General features: G+C 37.3%; 1 protein-coding gene across 1 annotated transcript in view; it reads left to right on the top strand.

Moving 5' to 3' along the window:
- The window catches only part of LOC136864677 (stalled ribosome sensor GCN1), a 599881-nt gene that overhangs the window by 233279 nt on the left and 341768 nt on the right, over window positions 1–24834 (top strand). Inside the window, exon 17 of the mRNA XM_067141987.2 lies at window positions 8747–8913. Within this exon, the coding sequence (XP_066998088.2) occupies window positions 8747–8913 (167 nt within the window). The remainder of the gene's footprint in view (window positions 1–8746; window positions 8914–24834) is intronic.

Genomic DNA, 24834 nt, shown 5'->3' with positions numbered 1-24834 from the left:
ATAGCCTTTACTGTCAATTATCGCAAAGTAGTGCAAACCATATTACAACATAATGAATGGTCGTGCAATGAAAAGGTTATGTAACACACTACATCGTAACATCGGAGATCTTGACTTATACATTCACACAGCATTACTTTAATCTTTGTCTTTGACTGGATAAATAACTACGATATACAGTGAGTTTATAAAAATACTGTATATTTATTCACACCCCTTCAAAATGTGATTGTTTTCTATGATTTCAGGCATTCGGCTGGAGGTGCACCTATCAGTGTAAACAAATTACATTGGATACAAATCAAACATTGTGTAAAGACTTCTAAACTTAGAATTATGATCAACAGATAGTATTGTTTGGACACAATTGTGTAAAATTTGAGCACGTTAAAAGAAGAGGTTGAAGAAGCTGTTTCTCGCAGACATCGCCGTTTTTCTTATTTCATATTACTGTCAGGTGACACCAGGTTTTTCAAAAGATGTTATGTCATGTTTATAACAACTCCTCATAGAATACAGAAATTGCAAGAGAAAATGAAATGTTTGGGGTCGTTCTGCTACGACGGGCAGACATAAAAATCTACCTTGTGCTATATCTGATCGTATAAAGGAAGCTATGCAAAATCATATACCATCATTACCAAAACAGGAAAGTCATTATAGTGCCCTTAATGAACCATCAGCAAAGGATTAATGATCCTCTTGCACTGCTTGAAGGTCTTCTTCCAATATTTCAGATTTCTTCTTCAGAATATCCATATACGCGAGCACTCCATCAATGGGAATACCCTTCATTGATGGTATTTTGCTGAACAGGCCCTCAGTTTGTCTCCTGCTGCAGACTGTGACAACACATTCTGCCTGTAGAAGAACTCAGACACTGGCTCCAAAAATGTGTGGGTTGGGTCCCCCAAATTCAGGTTGTCCAACTTGGTATGCATATTGCGTTCTTTATTTCCCCCATTGCTGTGCTCCTAAGATTACCCTCAGGGCATCCAGCTCTTCCTGGACCCTGTTGCAGAAAATTGCTGCATTGTAAACACTTCTTAAAATTCTGAAGTTTGGGTTACACTTTTGCAGGAGTTGGTTTGGAATTTGTCCCCAGTCTGAACAATAGAATTTCCATCATTGATGTTACAGACTTAACAAAAAGAGCTTACACATAACACTTGTAACTCCAATTCCGTTATGTTCTGCAGATGTGAAGATGCAGTAGTGAATGATTCTTTTCCATCATTGCATTGGAAAAACTCTAAAAGAATGGCCCAATTATCTGTTAGCCACTCAAATCCAGCCAGGAATTCCACCTTGCGGCAACAAGAATTTGAAACGTCCCAGCTCCCAGTTCTTGCTCCTGCAGGAACTATCGGAAGGTGTGTAGTTTCTTTCTGGCATGGAGAAATGTTTGCTAAACAGAAACTACTAATTTGTTCAGATATTCTTTCACAACACCAACAACCATATTGACCTTGCGTGTCAAACGTTGAATGTGAAGAGTCATCTGGCAAGAGGAGTGACCACCCAGCAAAACACGAGGTCATGTATTTGACAGTCGGTTACTAAGGCCACAACTTCGTCGAAGTTCACTTTTGTGTCGTGCAGTGCGTCTGTAATTGTTTGAGCACTCGTCCTTCCGTCGAGTGCCTCCAACAAAGTGACTGCTGCCACATACTGGTCCTGTGATGTGGAAGTCTCCATTGTACAGTAGATGGCAGAACAATGAAAATTGCCCTGCCCATCTTGTCGGTTGCTTCATCACAGATGACAGCAACTTGTTTGTTCTGCATGGCTATAAAATATTCCTCTACCGGGCGAGTTGGCCGTGCACGTAGAGGCGCGCGGCTGTGAGCTTGCATCCGGGAGATAGTAGGTTCGAATCCCACTATCGGCAGCCCTGAAGATGGTTTTCTGTGGTTTCCCATTTTCACACCAGGCAAATACTGGGGCTGTACCTTAATTAAGGCCACAGCCGCTTCCAACTCCTCGACCTTTCCTATCCCATCGTCGACATAAGACCTATCTGTGTCGGTGCGATGTAAAGCCCCTAGCAAAAAAAATAAAAAACCTTCCTTTCTCAATTTTGCCAAGATAAGCAAATATTCCTTACAAGGAACATTACTTCCTGGAAAGTCTCCACCACCTACAACATTCTTCTTCACCCATTCCTTGAAAGGTGGGTAATCTGCCTTTTCCAAGGGAATGTTAGCTGATATAAATATCTCTACGGTCCAAGAGACAAAAATCAATTTTGGCAGTCAATAAAGTCGGAAAAATGCATATAATTAATCTGAGCAATTAAATTATCTATACGATTTATACATCACAACCAACCACCACAGATGCACGCACTTGTGAATACATCCCTTCACACATGGGTTTAGCGGCAGGAAGGGCATTCTCCCGTAAAACGTGGGCCAAATCCACTAGTGTGACACAGTTCGCACCCCCGACCAGACACTTGTGGAAAAACAAGAAGAGAAAGAACAGCTAACAGCTTAAGTGAGAGGTTAATATTGCGGAATTCTTTCCAACATTGCCGAGCTATGTCAAGTCGCTTCGAAACAAATAACATTGTCGTACTTTTCAGAACTAATAGTCGTGCTGCTTTTACTTCATGCATTTTTCGTTAATTTCTGATGGACCGCGAGGTTTAAAAACAGCTTCATAGAAAAACATCTAGCGTGAATTTTCTCCGTATATCGCCGCTTTACAGCAGCTGTGTTGTGCACTGCACATGCATCCTCCAAGTGAAGTTTTAATGTGGAAGTGACGGATATGTTATATGATACTTGGACAGAATGCAACGAAACAAACGCGCTGTACGATACCGATATTGCATTCGTTATACACCCGATACATGGTATCGGGCCGCCCAGTGCATAAATAAGCTGTTACTTTCTACGTGGTGACTGCTTGAGTGGGGGAAATGGCGTGCAATCACTACTTAAGATATTTTGCAAACAGATAACCACCTACAATCTCTAACCCACTCTGCTGCCCAAGTTGGCAGGTAACAGACCACGGTTGTTAGGTTATGTCATCCACTACGAAACAAAAGTATTCACAAGAATATAACAATTGAATGTTATGTACCTTTGCTCCGTTTGAACATTCAGCTGCCTGCAACTTCGTTGTATGCTGCTTGTGTCTCTTTGCTGCTTCCATATAGTGATGACTAGAAATGTGCTATTTTACGCCATCAGAAATTTCCCATGGTATTTTTTTATTCCGAAACTACAGAGCATTACTTTTCCAGACCGCTTCATTCCATCCTGCCAGAACTGTTTTATTCATTCATCTAAGCTCACTTTCGATGAAGTTGCATGCATGCATACTTATCGTTGCTGCTGCTCAAGTGGAATTGACTGAATGACAACTTGCAAATGGTTGTTGAGCACTTGATAACCAGCCACCCACGTTGGAATGCTTCAGGTAAGAATCACAGAATTAACAAACTCAACTCCGATGTGTTATGCGCCCACGCATTGGTCGTTAGGATACTAACTTCCATTACAAATTGGAACTTCATGACATTTTACACTATGGTCACTTACAGTTTACCATTCATCTGTAATCTTCTCTAACACATCTTCTCAAATTTTGTCATGGCCCTCCCGACCTTTTAAAATAAGGCAAACCAGCCAACATTGTGAAACAGTAACCGAGAATGGCACCGCTAGAATGAGAAGAAATTGAGAATGCTGCTGTTCTAAATTTTTAAATTTAATTGGCATTTTTCCATCACTTGTCGCATGCATTTTGCCTGCACAGTATCTCAGGCTTGATTTCTCAAACTTTTTCGGCCCCGCTCCTCTCCTAGCCATTCGATGTGATGATGTTTCTACAAAGGCAGACTTTCGGCCTGAATTTTCGACACAGTGATTTCATCCTGTGTTCAATTGTTATAAAACCAAATTTTTTAGACTAAGAAATCTGCAACCTCGCTATGTGCACTTACTGTTCGTTTCCATCTGTATCATTTTTCATTTCTTTTCTTACGTTAACACAGTTTTTAGTTACAATTATGTTTTGTATTAACCCCTTTTTTCACTGAATTTATGGCAGCGAATTGTATATTGCTCCATATGATGATGTAAATATTGTATATTGTGCTGTTTTTATTTCCGTCATGTCTCTATTGTCTTTTTCATTTGTTCCTTCATTATGCTTTTTGGCACATTTTTAGCTTGTATTATGTAAATTACTTTACCCCCCCCTCTTTCACTGAAGATGGCTCAAGCGAGTCGGAACAAGTTTGAATTTGATTAGTCCATCTAATGATGGAATTATATGATGTATTGAATTAGGAGGATATACTTCATAACTTTTTCCTTTGTAAAGTACTAACTTCATATGCGAATGACGGAAGTAATTATTATTTGTAAGCTTCATGTACATATTCAATCCATTAGCATTTTGTCAAATGGATGAACCACATCCAATACAATACTTTTGATACTGTTTACAAAGAAACAGAAAATCTACATAACAGCTCTAATAGAACAAACTTAATCAGGATACTGAAAACTCAAATAGTACATCTTTAACACCATACATTGTACCTAATATCACCATATATGTGCAAATGTAACAATTTTACCCCATATTATGTAAAACAAAAATTGTAAAATAGAATAGCATGTACCTCTCAGCAAATGTACATATTCAATCCACTAGCATTTTGTCAAATGGATGAACCACATCCAATACAATACTTTTGATACTGTTTACAAAGAAACAGAAAATCTACATAATAGCTCTAATAGAACAATTTTATAAATTCCATAATACATGCATATGTACTTACCAGTATACTAATGACCCATCAATTTTAAACTTTAACTATTATATGTGATGTTTTTATAGATATTTATATGTGTCAACTGAGGATGACCCCATAGGGGTCGAAACCGGTATTGACCCTATTTACCAGTTTGGTAGTAAATAAAATAGTGTATTGATAAGGTGGTGATTCATATTTCTATATAGTGACGGAAGTAACACAATCACGTGCACATTCTTCGTACCTTCACAGATGATGTTATGCACCCATGTCTTGAAAAGGTTTTAATAAAAGCCGGATAACTGTTTAATGCATAATTATTTCTCTAGTTGTGTTGAATTTTTGGAGTAAACCTGAAAATTCGTATGAGCCAAAATGTCAAATTTGCGAATAGTTAGTGTGTCAAATTACATTTAAATTCGTAACACATGTCCTAAACATGCCTTTCTCCCATTATATTCAATGCTTTTGAAAATTTTGAGAACTTTGCAAGTCGCAAAGTTTGAGTGTCCCTAACCATAATGAGACCTCTTGCTGACATACAATTATAGGGAGACAATGCTACACCAAATTGAAGGCCTTCATATCACAGTTTCCTAGTAGCTGATTCTGATGACTTGTATTTACACCTAAGTTTTGTAGATTTACAATATCAAAAGTTTTAACACAACCTAATTTTTATGCTGTCACACTTGCTGAACGAGAAAATGTTTTACTAGTTGCAACTTCTCTAAGTTGATAGTTGCAGCTTCTCTAAGTTGTTGATCATGATTCTATGGTGTTAGTACTATTTACCTGCTGGATTAATCATCGTAGAACTCTGAACTTGAGAGCAGTAGTAACCAAGACTTGCGCCTCTCGTGTTCCAGTGCACTTCAGAAATGTTATTTTGTCTGACCAGCGCCCATGTAATGTAAAATATTGTAAATACATATTAGTATTGAATAGGTGGAAACCTCTACTGTGTTATTATTCATGTTATTCTCAGTTCAATACGGACCAACAACATGAAATTCATAACCTTTGACAGACTATCCCTCGCAGTGATGTAGTAGTAGTAGTATTTATTCATTCATCATGTCATTTACATATTTACAGGACTCTGTTTTATATATACATAACTCTTCCAATAGCATTATTTCTTGAGAAATATTAATCTTATAACTAAACCACATATATTACAGAAGTAGTAGTAGTAGTATTATTATCAACATATTAATACTTAAAATAAATTGAACTTGTAACTATCTCTTGCACACATTAAATATATTCTTCTTCTTCTTCTTCTTCTTCTTCTTCTTCTTCTAATTATTATTATTATTATTATTATTATTATTATTGTACAAAATCACACCAACCTCAACAGTCGAGTAGATATCAGTAAAATACCACGTAAGGTGAAACCTTGTGTGTGGTAATTTAGAATATTAATTACATAGTGCGAAATATATTTTAAATGATGCCTGAAATACGAGTATGGGTGTGAGTGAATGACGGGTATGATCAACAGCACATGGTGGAGCATTGAATAGAAATTGGATATGGTGACGTGATATTCTCATTTAGTTATTTCTTCCATAACAGTTTTATTATCCCTGACAAAGGATTTAAGACACTTCAGACTCATTTTCTGACCTAATAAAGTAGTTTGTAAAGAACCGGGAAGGACATTAAAGAATTTTGGAATGAAGTACAAGAAATTGCGCTTTGTTATGCTAAGTTTGGGTTTGTATAACATACAACGGTGGTACATCTTACTGCGTGTTGAATATTCATGTTTAATGTTCTCAATTATATTTTTGTTTTTGTTAATTTATTTGTATATTTCAAGGGCATAGACCTGTTTTACATTAAATATATTTGCTTCAGCATATAATTGACTACTTGGGTATAATCTTCCTTTCTGGTACATTATTCGTAATATAAGGTTTTGAACAACCTGTATTTTATTGATTACATTTTTGTAGGCTCCTCCCCATGCCAAAATTCCGTAGCTAAGAATAGACTGAACTAAAGCGTAATAAACCTCTCTTAACAATTTTATACTGGATATGTATTTTAAATTATGAAATATATAAACAGTTCTTCTGATTTTCTTTCTTAAATCGGTAATGTGACTTTTCCATTTCATGTTCAAATCAATTGATAATCCCAAATACTTAACATTATTTACTTTATAAATTTTGTAGCAGTTACAATTAAATTTACAGTTGTTGATGTGTACAATTAATTCATTAAAATCGTTTTGTGTATCTGTTACAGAAAAATTCATAAATTTTGTCTTTCTAATGTTTAGAAATAATTCATTATTATCTAACCATGCTTTTTTAAGCACTGCTCGAGTTGCTCTCTGTCTGACGAGATTCCAGCTATCACCCTCAACATAAATGACTGTATCATCTGCATATGTTACGATGTGCGTTTGTTCGGCATTTGCTATTGTTTTCTCTAGATCATTAATAAATAGAATAAACAATAAAGGACCTAATACTGTGCCTTGTGGGACACCCTTTATTATCCTCATCGGTGTGCTTAGATGTTGATTAATTTTGACATACTGTACTCGATCTGTCAAGTAACTCTCAAGCAAATCCAGCACATTACCCCTAAAGCCGTATTTTTCCAATTTCTGGAGGAGCAAGCGGTGTGACACACTATCGAATGCCTTTTCAAGGTCGAGAAATATCCCTGTGGAGAGCAGAGAAGAATTAAGATTTTTGTATATTCTCTTTGTTAAGGCGGATATAGCATCAGTCGTTCCGAGATTTTTAATGAATCCAAACTGTCTGGGCGAAAGTATTTGGTGTTTTTCTAAAAATTGGTAAATATTGTTCTTTAAGCATTTCTCGAATATTTTTGATATTGTTGTAGTTATCGAAATGGGTCTGTAATTTCTAATGTCATAAATATTTCCAGACTTGTGAAGAGGTTTTACTATCGTTGTTTTAAGCTGTTTTGGAAAGTAACCTAAGGTGAAGGAATCATTGATAATATTCAGCAACGGTTCCTTTAATGACTATATTTTCTTTAATAATTCGAGCCGAAATATTGTCTATTCCTACAGCTTTGTTTTCATGTACTTCACTCAATCATCTCTTCAGATCGTATTCTGTTACCGGTGCAAGGAAGCAAGTATGAGGGTTGCGAGCGATATTTAATGTGGAGTCGGAAATCTGTCTGTGATGCTTTGCTTTCTCAGTGGTTTCGTTAATAAAATAATTGTTAAATTTATTAGAAATATTTAGGTCATCTTTCCAGATTTCACCTTTATATCTGATTTCCTTGATCTCTTCTTTTCTAACTGACCTTTGTGTTATTTCATTGACTATGCCCCAGAAGTGAGGAAGGTCTGATAAATTAATCATTGTCAATCTTGAGTGCTTTGAAAATGGACTGGATGACAGGCTGGCAAGGTGACTGCACTACTGTTGCAAGACCAGACTGCGAAGTTTTTGCTCCTCTTAGACTTTCTTCGGCACTCCTCTGTCTGCACTCGATGTGCAGGGCAGAAGCTTGGTTGGGGCACTCGCCTCTGAGGAGTGCTGTTAGGCCAGACCTGCTGTAGAGATATATACTCGCATTCTTGATTTTTTTTTTTTTCCTGTCTTAATGGGCAGAGTTTAATTACATAGGTACAGTGCACTGGGTGCCTTAAGAAATATTCTGTGGGAAAAGAAAGTTTTTTTTTTTTTTCCCATGTTTTCTTAATATCTTATTGATTGGAGAAAAGGAAAGAAATGTCATTTGATAACAGGTTTTTGGCAGTTTTTGTCCTGAGACTTGGAGGGAAAGTAGGGTATAAAATATGAGGGTGCATGTCTTACAAATCATTTAGCAAGAAGATATAGTCATAGTGCTCATACATATGATAATTATAACAAAAAATTATACTCTTTGTTACAAAAACAGTTTTCTATATACTTTATTTATAACTTTTGTAAAAATGTTACTTTACAATTATAGGTAATACTTCAGGTCGTATTCGTACCCAAGCAGGGATGGCTATGTTGGAAGTTGCTGTATCCGGATCTGGTCTTTCAGGGTGTGCAAAAGCATCTGCTGAAGAGATAGATAGTTTATTAACTGCCCTACAGAATGAATGGGCAGTAGTACGAGAGGCTGCTCTTCGGGTAATTATTTCTGTGTTCGTAATCTTATTTGAATTTTCCCTTTTTGCATAAGTGTTCTCATCTGTCTGTGCTCTAAAACGAAAGGTTTGTTTCAGTTAAAACCTGGTCCTCCGTCAGTGTTAAATGATATACTTTAGTTTTATAAATTCTTGCCCCTCCTGTACCATTTGATCCTGTAACATTTGGTTTTATTCCTTCTAAACATATTAAAGTGTTAAAAATCCACTAATTCAATACACTATTTATTCAGATAAAAGTTATTTAAAAAAGATATTAAAAAATAACAAATTTTCGGCCATGAGTTTGCATATGACTGATTTCAATCATTCCTTTTTATCTTTACAAGAGGACATTACTGTTCCATGTATTGGAAGTAAAGGCTTACTACCCAATATTTTTTAGAACATTTTTATCCATTTAGACCAAAGAATCAACCCTACGGGGAATCTTAACTATGTTTCTGAATAAAACAGTCTTATTTGAAGAGTTATTCAAAGTCATAAAAAGAACTGAAAACCAGAAATAAACCGCTCCCCAACCCATCTTTGCCTCGCATTAGTACCACCCACTTTAGTCCCTCCCTCTCTACCCCTGCCACAAGTGGCTAACAAGGTCACCTTCCTGTTGGAGTGCTCAGTTAATACAGAGTACCAGTCTCATTCTAACAAGGCTGCAAACCAGCCTGAGAATCTCCAACGGGACCAGCGGAGAGTAAGTTGTCACCTAACTTCCACATTCCTGTGCAAGTTCTTTCTCTTTAGTCTAATTCGGCTATTTTCTTTATCTTTAGTAGACCTCGCACGTTTTAAGTGTTACATATGGTTGTCATTAGCAAGATCTCAATATTTAAAAGGTTCAGTGGTTCCCTCTTAAAAGTTCACTGCAGCATAAAATAAGACTGAGCTACTCCACCGGAGGATGTTTGTCCTAATTTAAATGTTATTATGCACTTTGTTGTATGTGACATGTAATTTTGCTCACTACATCAAGACCTTGTATATCAACACATCAAAGAACAATTTTAAGACTTAAGTGAATAGCTTGCCAGTAATATGCGTAATGTTTTACGACCTGATAGATGCACTTCCTATTCATATTTTCATTTGGTGTTTCGTTCTAGATTTTAATGAGTCTTGTATTAGTTTCTCCGTAGATTTTAATTCCATTGTTCTCTTTTAATAATTCAGTGTAAACAGTTTAGTACAGATGGTATTTAGCTGAAGATGTACATGTTAGGAAATGGGTGGAGAAGATTGACTGACATTGAACTGTCCTTTCACCACCTCCAGTTATCTTACTGCTCTGTGTACAAGCTGTAAGATGAATTTTTCTCCCCAACTTTCACAAGAACGGCTGCATAATTTTCAGGATTTTTACTGTTGGTCTGCTAGCTTTGTAATAGTCTTCCAGCAGAAAATTTTAAAAAACTCTCTACCAGAGTTCCACCGTGAAAACTGAGAGATTGCGAAACTGGAGAGAGAATGTACAAGGAACACTCCGTGGCTGAGAGAAATAGTTGTATATTTCGACTTGACATTTGAGTGCTGCAGACTGGTGGAGAAACTGTGAATTTATGATTGGCCAATCGCAGCCAGCCATTTGCGTGTGCAGAAGAGTTTTTCTATCCAGTGTTTCCTGGCTGTTGTGAACTGTTGTTTTGAGTGACCACATGCTACCAACCACGTTATTGTCCTTTATTTTTATAGTCCCAAGTGTTTTTATTATTGTTGAGTGATGATATAGCATGTAGTATCTTTTAATGTAGCGTAATATATATATAGGAGTGCTGAATTTAAAAACTTACCATATTCATATATGCCAATTATTCCGGTTTTTCTGTAATATGTAAGGATTTTGAGCGTGTTTTACGGTTGTACGGATGAATGTTATTGTACGGATTTTGAATATCCACGCTTGTTTTTGCTTTCTGTGGTCAATCGGATTTGACTTTCGATAGTAGCTGGTAATACGACATGCATTGTTTGAAATTTGATTGGTAAATGTATCTAGAAGCACATTATCAATTATCACTGTGCTTTTGTCACCTGTTCAACCTCATCTGCTACTTCATTCTCTGAGATGTTCCCAAAGAAGTAGCAGGCTGTGATATTGAAGAAAAGAAATCGTGGGTGGGGGAGTAGCAGGCTGTGAATTTACATATAACAACTTTAGTAACTGCGTCGTACTTCGTAGCAGCTGAAAGGCTTGTTTGTGTGTGGGTGTGAGTAACATTGGTGGTAGTTCTGAAACTCGTGGAATTTTGTGACATTTGTAAGCGATTTAGTAATTTTAGTGGTGTTCGTAATGAGTTCAACTAAGAAATGATGTCAAACTTTTAGGGAGGCATATTCTGCTGAATTTCCTTGCATTATATCAGAGATTCCCAAACTGGGCGAATTTGCCCAGTAGTGGGCGATTTTAGCACGCCAGTGGGCGACACTGACAGAATGTGAATTTGATGGGCGATTTGAAAAAATTGGTGGGGCAATAATTGTTTTTTATATATACAATATGACAGAAGTTTTTGCCTATAAAAACAAGGAATAAAATGAAATTGCAAACAAGTAATTTAATTATGTCAAATTGTGTTTCCTTTTTAATCTGTTTACAACTACAGTAGTTTATTAAGTGATTGTGTTTACATTTTGTGCACAGTGCATACAGTAGATTCTGAAAAACTAAATGCTTGTGTATTGTCTGCGCGTGGCGATTGCAGCGCTCTGCTCCGGGTGATAATTTGTAAGTTTACTTTACTGTTCTGTTAGTCTCCTGCCGGCATTTGCAGAGTTGTGTTGTTTGTTACTAGTGTCCGTTAGGTCTACAATTAAAAAGTGGCGTGTAGTGTACACAAATAATTGACGTTTTAGGTTATAGTTTGTGTTGTGATTATGTCTATTTAAACTTCGTGTGTTGATTTGGTTGAGCAACAAGGTAAATTTGTTTCCACTATTTTTTTAGGTTAAGTTTGCAATTGTATACAGTGATGATTATTAATGTACCGTACGTTTTTAACTATTTTCATTATAATTATATATTAATAGTGATAGTAAATAGGCGTACTAATATTTCGTATCATTTGTAACCTTCATAAGGCAAGAAAAAACGTTAAGTTTTAGACGGGTTAGTTTTTAACGTATAAAGGTCAAGTAAACAATCCTTCAGGTCTTTTTGTTCTATTTATAAAATATCAATACCCAATAGTTTTGTGCCCTAATACTCAGGTATCCAACTATGCCTTGAACCGTTAACCCTCTGAAGATTGAAGGTATATAAACAATAAACAAATGAAGGGTACCAAACGTGGTAGCCTAATATTTGTTTTTCATTTCATTTCACTTTTTAGGCTTCAGGCTCTCAGTGCAAGATAAACCATGTGACCTAGGCTTTTAATAAATTGTATCTGAACGTATTCCAAAAATTCAGTGAAATGCTAAAGGTAATTTTTATATCTGATTTCAGGAAGCAATCTTATATATCTGAGCCAAAAAGAAAATGTGCTGTACGGCAGTATAAAGTGGATCACTTAAAGTACAGAATTGTTCCATTTAAAGCTGATAAAACTAAACCAATACCTTGTGTGTCTAAAAAACCTTCACGAATGAAGCTATGAAGCCATCAAGGATTGTGGACCGTTTCACCGGGACTCATAACAACGTGAAAGACAGTGTGGAAGCTCGTTATCTGAATGAGGCCACTGCGACTAGTATGTTTTCAATACCAATATAAATGGTCCATTATTGGACATTATAAATTTTCCAGCCAACTCATTCCTGGTTGCCAGCATTTTGCCCCTGTGTGCTAGGCTGGGCTCATCAGTTGGTACCTAGCACACCTACCAAGACGCTGGCTAGTGCATACCGTGGATGCCACTGCGTAGGCTAATTGTAACCACCGGCAGTGCCAATGCACTATGAGAGACTTTGTCTCATTGCCAACAATTGATGCCTGCTTGGCCATCAGATTCCCTTTGGGAATCAGCATCTGTATCATAGTATGTTTTCTGTGGTTCCAAACCAGAATAACGATGGCGCGCGTGCATCCTACAATATTGCATTGATGATTGCTAAATCAGGGAAACCACACACGATTGGGGAATAGTTGATTTTGCCAGCCATTAAAGAAGTTTTTACAACAATGCTCCATACACCTGTCTTAGATGTTACTAAGAAATTATCTTTGAGCAATAATACAGTATAATGAAGAATTGAAGGGATGTTGGAAGAGACCCTGTTGGAACACTTGAAAATGACAAGATTCGCATTACAGCTGGAAGAGTCAACACTGCAAGGAAACAAGTCTCTTTTGCTATCGTATGTACAGTTTATAAAAGAAGTAAAATGCCAAGAAGAATTGCTTTTTGCCAGAACATTAAAGACTGGCACAAAAGGGGAAACTATCTTTAAAACATTGGAAGATCTTTTCCTACCAACAAAGAATATATCGCTATAGCTACTGATGGTGCTCCTGCAATGGTTGGTCGCTACAAAGGGCTCCTCGCATATATGAAGAAAAGTGTACCCGGTTTACTTACAGTTCGTTGTGTCATTAATCGACAACACCTTGTGGCCAGAAATTGGAGTGAACGACTGCACAGGTGTCTACAGTTTGTCATTACGGTGATAAATAAGATAAAAACCAGTGCCTTCAGCAGAAGGCTATTTAAACAACTCTGCATGGAAAATGAAGATGATTTTACGCGCTTACTTCTTCACACTGAAGCGAGCTGGCTGTCCAAAGGAGCTTGCTTGGAGAGTTTTTACTCTTCACTTAACTCCGTATTGGAATTCTTAAAGGAGAAAGATACTTTTTTGCACGGACACATAATGAATTTGACCGGTGACATTGCATATCTAGCAGACCTATTCAGTAAGTTCAATGAAGTAAATTTGAAGCTGCAAGGGAATGAACTCAATTTAATAATAGCAAAGAGCATTCTCTCATCTTTCATATTGAAGCTCATGTTTTGGCAAAGAACTCTTGAATGAAATGAATTAAGCCAATTTCCTAGCCTCAAGTTAGAAACCCTGACCAAAGAAGACTTCCTTGCATACGGCCAGCATTTGGAGATGCTTCATTCAGACATGTGTACAAGGTTTGAGGATATTTTATCCTTGGAAATACCTGATTGGATTCTTGACCCTTTCAACAGTTGTCCTGAAGGTGTTCTCAGCCCAACCCTGGAAGAAGAGCTGATCGAGCTTGTTGCAAATGAAGAACTAAAACCCAAGTTCAAACTGGGCTACCAAGCATTTTGGCTTCAAAATGAAATTTGCCAGCTCTATTCTGGATTGTGGTGCATTACAGAAAAGTTGTTTGTAGCTTTACCTTCTTCGTATATGGTTGAGAGAGGGTTTAGTGCGGTAAATAATCTTGCCACAAAGTCTAGAAATAGGTTAGAAATTGAAAAGCGAGGAGATCTGAGATTTTTTCGAACAAAATGGCTCCTGACATCAACAAACTTATTGAAACTCATCAAATCCATCCCTCACATTAATTAGACATAGGTATTCATGTTGTTTAATTAGATATAAAAATTAATGTAGTTTTAATTTTAATTTTTTCTTTAATTCATTTCGTTGATTGTTATTCCTTTATTAGACCTATTATTTACAAATTCTTAATGTACATAATTATACCTAAATAAACATGATGTACATATTCAGAGAAAAATGTCTGTAAAAATCCTCATTTCTCAACTTGTGTGTAGGTATTTGAAGGTATGTGTTAGTAATTTTAAGATTTGTGCGTTTTTTGAAATCAGGTGGACGAAAAAAAATTTTAAATCTCGAAAGTGGGCGATGGTCAGAAAAAGTTTGGGAAACCCTGTGTTCTATGATCACGGAAAGGCGAAACATTCACATTCTGTTCCATGCGTCGTGTGATATAAACATTTCTCACGGAGGAGGAACAGAATTAGTAAAGCACATTAAATCTGTTAAATACGTCTCCAATACAAAATTTAAGGATGGCAGTCAGAAAATTTTGTTTTTTACCTCTTCTGGAGCCGACCTTGATACAGTAAGAGCGGAATGCTTGTTCACTTCATTTTTGATTGAACATAATATCCCGTTAGCTGCTGCCGATCATGCTAGTGCTCTGTTTAGGAAAATGTTTCCAGGTTCAGAAATTGCGAAAAATATGACTGTGGTCATATGGAAACCACACACATTTTAAAAGAAATGGCTACGGATGGGAGCAATAATAGTAATGCTAAGCTTTACCCTATTGTCACCTGTTTTGTGGCATAGCAGGAAAAGTTAGTTAGCTCAGTGTTGTCTGTACCAGCCTTGGTGGGTGATTCAACGGGGCGTATATTGGTAATTCCGTAATTTCACAGTTAGTGTTACAAAATACCAATTCAAAATTGTGTAGTGTTCTGTTCTGACAATGCTCCAGTCATGATTGGAAAGAAGAATGGAGTTTCTATTGTTTTAAGTGAAGCACAGTCATCTGTCTTCATTCTGGGTTGCTCATGCCATTTGATTAACTTGACTGCTGAGAAAGGTGCAAGCAGTTTGCCTGTTAAGGTTAATGAACTGCTGGTCGACATCTTCTGTTATTTAGAAAAGAGTTGTAAAAGGAAAGCATGCCTTAAATTTCTCGAGTTTCACAACAAGGAAATTAAGATACTGAAAGATGTTTGCACAAAATGGCTATTGTTAGTAAGGTGTCTGCAGAGGCTGTTAGAGCAGTAGGATCAACTACTTGGTTTCTTTAAAGATAAGGTGTCTTGTTAATGCTCAGTGTTCATCACCTACTAGCTTATCATTTACAGTCCCAAAAGCTGAGCCTGGTAGTTCCAAAGATCATGAAAGGACGAAAGCTACTGAGTTGTCAGAATTGGTTGTTCCCAAAAGATTTGCATGTGTCTCAAAATCTGACTCCTGTGCTAAAGAGTAAGAACATCATTCAAAATCGTGAAGACTTTATTTTATGGTCCTGTCATCAGGCTTAAATAGGCATACTGTGCCTTCCTGTATGCTGTCATTCTTTTATTTGAGAATGTCAATTCTACACTTCAGAGTGCTTACCCTTACATTCATAAACTAATAGAACTAGTGACGAACCTGTTAAAGCAGCTTGTTTCCAGATATGGTAAACCAAAAGTGATCAAAAGTTCCCTTTCATTAAAAGTTCCATACCATTCTATTGAGAATCAGGGAGACAATGATGAGCTAGTCATTGGCATTGATACAATAAACTTGGTGAAGAAACTTAATGATAGAGACAAATCAACATTCTTTTCGTCTGCCAGGGATTACTTCTGCACAGCATGTGATTATATTATTAACCAATTCGCTCTCAATGATGAAGTACTGAAACATGCAAAGGTTGTAGATGTTTCAAAAATTGAAGCTGCCCAGTTTTCTTATGTACAATTCCTTATAAAGAAAGATCTCCATACCAGACAAATTGGCTGTGTGGTTAGAGGCGCGCGGCTGTGAGCTGGCATCCAGGAGATAGTGGGTTTGAATCCCACTGTCGGCAGCCCTGAAGATGGTTTTCCATGGTTTCCCATTTTCACAGGAGGCTATACCTTAAGGCCACGGCCACTTCCTTCCAACTCCTAGGCCATTCCTATCCCATCGTCGCCACAAGACCTATCTGTGTTGGTGCGACATAAATACACTAGTAAAAAAAAAATTCAATCATTGCTGCCGAGAAGGAAAAAGGAAAAAAAAAGACATCAAGTCGGTTGAGGTGCAATGAATGTGCTTTAGAACCAATTTGTAGCTCTTCAGATTGATGACTGTTCTACTGTTGAGAGTGAGAATCTGACAGAGGACACCAAATGAGCTCACTTGAACATTTGTGAAGCTGCTGGTGTTCCTAAGTATGAAAGGATATCCAGGCTAACGCTTTCTGTTCTTACTCTACTGCACAGCAATGTTGAGTGTGAATGCGTGTTCAGCTTATTGAAAAAGAACCAAAATCAGTTTAGGTCCTCACTGTCAAATGAAATTCTGGATTCTATTTCTGTTTTGTAAACGAGAAGTACTGGTCCATGTTACTCAAGTAGTTTTGCTCCAGAATTTCTGAAGAAAGTAATTCATCTCCATCTTTGTTCTCCAACCTGTGATGGATAATAGCCTGCATACTGTGAACTTGACAGAATTTTATAAATAAGTGTACATGTTTAGTTTAATTGTAACGGTGGCATTCATATCGTGACCTGCAAGTTTAAAGTACAGAAAAACACTGTTTGTGTACTGTGTGAACTGTTCCCAGTGTTAAGACAGATGAGCACTCATCAAGATGTACCTTAGTGTAAGTATTTAATTTCAGGGGTGATCATAATATGTATTTGACTTGTATTAGTGTTTGTAATCCCCACCCCCCTTGCTGTCCTTTTTCACTATGCCTCAAGGCTGTGCGACGCATGTGCATGTTGAAATTTTTCTGCTTTAGGATCTTCTGGATTTCTCTTTTTGAAAGTTGGCAGGTATGCATATTTTTCAGACTACAGTATAAGACTCTGCGTACCATAAGACTCGTCCTCATATTTTAATTAAAATTTTAGGAAGAAAATTATTTCACTGTATTTTCAAGCAAAACTTTACAGAAATAATTTAATTTGTGTACCAACACAAATTACTGGCAGGTGGTGCAATACTGTCACTGTTAAAAGTCACAGTATGTAATGTTTTCCTGCTGCCCTATTAGCATGTAATTTTACTTATTCCATGACTTTTAATTTGAATGCTCATTCGTAAAGAAATCACCTCTGTACAGCTGACATTGTGTACGGTAAATTCACAACGGAAACTTGCCATTACTAGAAACTTGCTACCGACTACAAAGTGAAATATTTTCTTTCTACCCTTCCTTGAAGGTTACGTACAGTATAATGGTAGTCAGGGTCGCAGCACTTTGTGTTCACCTGGTACAATAAGGAGGTGGTGCTCAAGTGGTTCAAAAGAATAGCTGAAACCACAAAAGTCAATAAAAGTACTGTAATTAACATGACTAAACAAAAATACTTTGCTGAAGAGCAAGCAGCGGGATAATCCAGATGATGACTTGGGCAGTGGTGAATCGGATATGTCGTGCGTTTCCTTTGTAAATGATTTATTTCATGTTAGGACTGCAAGGATACCGCTATCAGGATCGCGAGAACTGCTAATGGAGAGTGGAAATTTCACAGGTATATAATTTGAGTATTTGTTTATGAAGTTTTTAGCGTCGTTAGACAATGTGTGTAACAATGTTAGAATTCACCTTTTCATCAACTGTTTGAGTGCTTTCTGTGTTGTATTATTCTTGTCCTATGTGATTTTACTCAACTGTTGTATTGTCCTTGTTTATATAACAGCATTTTATTTTCTGGGCATTTCATTTCTTAATAACTGTATGTTAGTTTCATATCACATTCTCATCTGAGGTGAGCTATTATTCATAACTGTGTTACTTTGGATTTTTTAACATGAATGTTATTCTGAACACGAGGATGGTCAAGTGCGGTTCTGTTCTAATGTTTTATATCAGCTGACCGTACTCTTTAACAACTTGGCATCACCACTACGATTTTCGGTGAACTGTCAAGTCGAATCTGAAACTTCAACCATGTTTGGTGTGTCAGCTAAGTCCAGAGATAGGGCAGCCAACTGATGGGGATTGCTGTTGGAAGTAAAAATACAGTAACTGCCAGAAAGCCTGTTGAAGGTGTAACGGTCTGTTACCATTAATAACATTTGGGGATACACAGCTACGTTTGTCATTGTATTAGTAACATAAAGAAAATCATATGGGGAAGTCTACTTCTATTACATCATACTGATACCAAGTATTCCATAGCTACCATGAAACTCGTTGCCATATTCATGATATAAAGATGTTAGTATCTCAACACATAGCAATGGGAATGAAGTGAGAAGGCATAAGGTTTGATATTGGGAGTATGACCTTGAATCACCCAGGTAAAAAGCAGAGTTGGTCAAAGCTGGAAGCTTGAGCATGGACTGCTGGGCTAGTAAAGGTCCAGAGTTGATGGTACAAAGGGACAGATGTACACAATAATGAAATTAAAACGAGAGGATGCATAATACCTATCCAACAGGGGTTCTGATATGGTGGAAAAACCAGGAATGCAATGTTAAAACTCTGTTTCTTGAATATTTTTAAGATCTGGTGTATGTTGCTGTTGTTGAATGTATGAATGACAATCTTTCTTTTCCTTGGCATCTTTTTTCAGGGCAGTGTCCCTTTTTTGAAATTTTGTTAACGATATTGTCAATGTAGCTTCTGTTGTAACTATTATTTAATGCTATTGTGTATATGTTGTTGATTTCTTTTCTGTAATTTTTATTAGATAATGGAATGTTAATGGCTCTGTGGATCATGTTGTAAAAAGCTGCCCTTTTTTTTGTGCAGCATTACGGGAGGAGTCATATTTGATGACGTTAAGTGTTTGAGTAGATTTCTTAAAAATGTCAGTGGCAGATCCTTATTATTTCTCGTAACTTTAATGTATAGGAAATTGGATTTCAGACTCTACATTGAATTTTATGTGGGGGTTCAAAGAATTAAGATACAGTGGAACCTCGATTATCCGTTCCCGGAAAATACGTTTTCCCGGAATATGCGTTCAAATTACGTGGTCCCGCGAGCATCGTAATTAAATCACGTTGTAATAGTCCCGCATTATCCGTTCCTCGAAGAAACGATTTCCCGGATCAACCGTCCAGAAATTCCAGTCCCATCAACGCTAAATCCTCGATCAATCGTTTTTTAATAAACTGTATCTCACAAAAGGACGGCTATGGCATATTTATGGATCTTGGCGTTAACGCCCCGTCACTGCGATAATTAAAGCAAGTGCTGTACCGGTACCGGTACTGGAAAAGCGATCGGTGGTGAACTTGCATAAGGGACCATCTTAGCATCGCATTCGGGTGGTATTGTTTAGAGAATCTCGGAAAATCGTAAAGCAGAGAGTGGCGACAACAATTGCAAGGAGACACGGCGCATTTCGACAGCTCTGCTTGAAAACGGAACGAGTTTCGTCAAATGTTCGCACTTATAAAACGTCCATATTACGTCCAGGGTTAGATGTTTATATTTTTACTTTTTTTCGATCGTACTGCCGAAGAGGTTTTTGGCACTTTGCTCAGGGCACTGCAGAGTAACTGGGCTTTCAGGCAGGAATCGAAACTGCTTCTTAACACAAATTCAGTATTTTTGATATTATCGTACATGATTAAGTTAGCGAGACCAAAACACATGTTGCACCTAAATGTAATTAAAAAAAGAAAGTTATGGGAGGTCTTGGAATTGCCTATTACTGTTTAGGTCCTAATGTAAGACTGGGAATTTTACGTTTTCGTGTTAAAATACCAAAAACCGCAGTCGTTTTATTTGCGCACGTTACATTTTAAATGGTTGGTATAATTTCAAACTCGCACTGACATGTGCAGCGAGTGCGCTTTCCAGATGACCTCAAGGTCACGAATAACCGTAATTTCTGAAGTTTTGATATTTCTTTTATCTTTCCAATTTGATTGGATTTGTGACGCGCAGAATTGAATATAATGCATTCGAGAACTTTTAAGAATCGATACTTATATTCGAAATCATGTTTTCGAGTTCAACATAACCTTTAAAAGTCGACGTAGGCCTAATTTGCGCGGTACGAGATTTCCAGAAACTGACTACGAACAGTATACCGGAGACCAAATTATAATGAAAGATTAAGAAATGAACGGATTTCACATTCATTTTGGGTGCTTTCGTATCTAATGTGCTTTATTTTATTAGATGAGAGAATTAAAAACTACTTGTGGTCGATTGTCGTTTGGCTTGGCGTTATTAGATTTTTCGAAGAGTTTGGCTAGCCTAATCAAAGTCGCTGAATTGAAAGAAGTTTTCACGGGAAACTGACGAAGATTCCCTTGTAAAACTGAATATGAAGTATCGAGATTTTGAACTCGCGTACCGGTAATTAATGCGGTTTCGTGGTCTAGCATGCCCGCCTCTCATCCAGAGGCCCGGGTTCGATTGCGACCAGGTCAGACAATTTTACCTGGATATAAGTCTGGTTCCAGGTCCACTCAGCCTACGTGATTACCTTTAATTGTGGAGCTATCTAATGGTGAGATGGCGACCCCGATCTACAGAGCCAGGAATATCGGCCGAGAGGATTCGTCGCACTGACCATGCGCACCTCGTAATCTGGAGTCCTTCTGGCTGAGCAGCGGTCGCTTGGCAGGCAAAGTCCCACTGGGGCTGTAGTTTGGTTTGGTTTAGGAGTTTTGTAAGATTATAATTATACATATTTCATTTTTGTGATGTTTAGCCAAATTGTTGATGGTTTTCATTCATTCCCGTATTGTACGTTTTATTTTCATGGTCCCTCGAAAAACGGAGAATCGAGGTTTCACTGTATTCCAGTAAGGTGTGACTAGCAGTGACTCTTAGATCAATAACTGCAAATACATCATCAACAAAATTATAATTTAAAAAAAACACCCTAAAAAAATTACAAGGAAAAGAAAGACTTTGTCACTTTTACATTCCACAACAGCAGCATATACCAGATCTCCAGTATATTTAAGAATCACAACTTTAACTTTGCATTCAGGACTAATAATAATTCAAAGTTTTTTCTATAACACGCACACATTGAATCATGACAAATATTTAAACTCGGGCATTTATAAACTAAAATGCCCTCAATGTGATGTCAGTTATATAAATAGGGAGAAATTTTGTGATTCGATACAAAGAGCATGTTAATGCGAAGAAACGAAACTATGGGTGAGATTATGACTGAATCTAATCACTCAGTTTCTTTCATAGAATATCTAGAAATAATTTATTTAGCTAACAAGGGCCTTCTACTAAACATACTGGAGAATATTTACCTACACCTGGATCAAAGAAACAATCCTATCTTTAATCTGAATGAAATTTCTGAGAAAAAAAAAACTTCCTGTTTTGAGGTTTTAATTAACTCTACATCAGAAGCCATTAACACAATCATAACACTGTACCAATCATTGGCCACTCCTCCTTCTCTTCCCTTCCCTACTTCATCACTATCCGCCCCCTTCCTCGCTTTACCACCACCCTCTGAAACATAAGCACCCGGCCACGGCTTGCCAGTGTTAGTTCCAACGCAAATGGAACATGATTCGAGCAGCAAACATGATGGGACAAAGAGAAAGGGGAGTCGGTAATTTTAGGTTTTTCTTCACCCAGTTTACTTTGTTTTGTCTTTCCATTTTCCTTTCTGATAGTTCAATCTTTTACATACCAAAGTTTCCTTATTGACACTTAAGAAGGTGTCCATGCGAGTTTGTCAAATTCAAAGAATATGGGAGTCGCGAGAACCGTACATCAATTTTATATATCAACAAGAACAGTTGCATACACACATTCTGAATTTTAGTGGAGACAACAGAAGAAAATTTTGACCTTCACCGAGGGTTTTAAAAAATAGTTCACCCGTCATTTTGCTAATTATTTCTGTCTATTCATTTTAGTTTTTAAGATGTTTCCCAATATTATAATAATCATATTAGGCTGATGATGACCACAAATGGTCAACATGTATCTAAAATATAACACAACTAAACTTGTTATTTTTTAAATGGTTTAAGTGATGGTCAATACAGTATTGAAAAGGTGGAACAAAAGTCAAATTTGTATTAAAATATTGCTCCTTGGGCGGATAACTCTGTTACCTTAGTCAACTTGCTCTGGTGATGAACCGGTTTCAATGGTGATGAGATACTCACAGGCAGAGAAAAGGAAAGTATATAGGCTATATGTCAAGCATGACTGGCTCTATTTGGAGCTTACAATGGTGAAATGGGCAGAACAGGCAGGATGGACCAGAATGTCTCTTGCTACAGAGTACGTATATGTGGAGAGAAATGGTGGTAGTCGCTGGCTACATGGCTCCTGGGCATTTCTGTTCACAAATCTTTGTTCCTTCTACAGTAGCAGTATTTCTCAAATACTTGCTCATTGTGGATTAACAAACAACTTTGAGACCAGAACACGCGTGTACCCAAATCACTAATAAAATATGTTTGTACCAGACTGAAATACCATATTTACTCGCATAATCCCCTCCTCTTTTTTTAAATTTCTCGACCTGGAAAAGGGGGTGGGGATATTATGCAAATCTAAATTAAAAATGGAAATGAAAAATTGAACATAATTACCTTAAGTTATGGAATTTATTTAGATGTAAAATAGTGCAAAATTACAAGAAAATATGTATAACACAATTCATTTTAATAAAAAATCTAAGGCAATAATACGTTACCTAGCAAAAATTATATGGAAACTGTTGTCTTTTAATGTCACGCGAGAATTTGCTCAAGATGGGAGCCAGATATATGAAATAATTTAGAATACTGTAATAGGGTAAAATCTATAAAATTGCCTATGCTAATACGTATTTCACTTCAAAGAAATAGACTTAACGTGTCATTCATCATAGCTTTCTTCCAAAATCGTCGGTGATGAATCGCTCCCATTCTCTTCCATATGCCAATTTTCTAGAAACTTTTCACAATAATGTCTTGTGGAATCAGTCCCCATGCACAAACATTTTACTCGCATATTAATTCTAGTGAATGTCTCTTGATCTTCCCGGTAGGCGTCGCAGAGTATGCGAACCTCCCGCCACCCGATCATAATATACCCGCCGCATGTTGTCTGAATGGATTGTTGATGCTTACATCAAGAGGCTGCAAGGTTGATGTCAGTCTACCTGGAATTATTGCAGCATCAGTCTTCTGGTTGACCATTTCTTGGCAAATATCAAGATGGCCACAGAAATTGTCCAAAACCAGGAGAGATCTGTGGTTTAAGAGATGGCCAGGCAGTCTTCCCCACACAACACGCAACCAATCCTTCATGAGGTCCAACACCATTCATCCTTTCTCCTGGACACGAATGTGCTCACCAGAGGGAAATTTCCCTTTAGGAACTGTTTTTTTGCTTGAAAATTACATGGTGGGGGGTTCCACCTGTTCACAGTAACAACCAGCATAACTGTGCAGTGAAGCTTCTCTGTCCCAGTAGTCCTGATCATTATGCTAGATGCTCCCTTTTCGGTAATTGTAGTGTTCCTCAGCATATCAAAGAACATCTGAGTTTGATCTGCATTTCCAATTTGCGACAGCAGGTAATTGTACTTGCGCCACTTCCTAATTAGAAATCTGTGAAACTGGATGATTTTTTTTTCACTGTGGTCCTTCAGAAGTCACTGGCGTAGAGATGTTGTTCTTTGAAGAGAAAGATTGTTCCTTTTCATGAACCAAAAAAGCCACCTTCTGCTTGCTTTAAAATCAGCAATTTCCTAGGTTTTTGCTACTTCTACAGCCTTCAACTGGAGCATCTTGTGGGAAACTGAAAAGCTATCATTTGTCAATTGATTTACGTAAGAAAAAACTTCCTTTTCAATTTCTGGATGCTTCCTGGTTTTTGGTTCCCGGAATGATAAAGTTATCTTGGTACGCCATAATGCTTCTGCCAGTAACGCACGTGTGATTGTGCTACAGAAAATTCATGAGATGCAGCACGATTGCCATCATTTTCAGCAAATTCTATTACAAACAATTTAAATTGTGCATTGTATCTACTGTTCTTCTTTCTCATCATGTCGTTAACAAACACTTCGCACAACAATTCACATGTAAGAATACTGTTGAAAGTGATTACTGTACACGTGCGAGTCACAGCTGATAAAAGGGCAAGTTATGGCTAGCAATCACAGGTGTATTCTGGCCCCGGGCACTGGAATGTTGAGTAATCTATCACTTCCTGCTTTCCTAGCATGGAAAACATGAACGGAAATTTCCAAACTAGTTCCCGATTTCCGTGCATCGGCATGAATCATGAAGACGAGATATGTGCGTGGTTCCCAACTAGTGGAAACCGTAGATAAAACAGGGGGGGGGGGGAATT

The sequence above is a fragment of the Anabrus simplex genome, chromosome 2, assembly GCF_040414725.1.
Source record: "Anabrus simplex isolate iqAnaSimp1 chromosome 2, ASM4041472v1, whole genome shotgun sequence".
In the NCBI taxonomy this organism is placed as follows: Eukaryota; Metazoa; Arthropoda; class Insecta; order Orthoptera; family Tettigoniidae; genus Anabrus; species Anabrus simplex.
The sequence above is the reverse complement of the archived record's forward strand: the minus strand, read 5'-3'. Positions and strand labels throughout refer to the sequence as shown.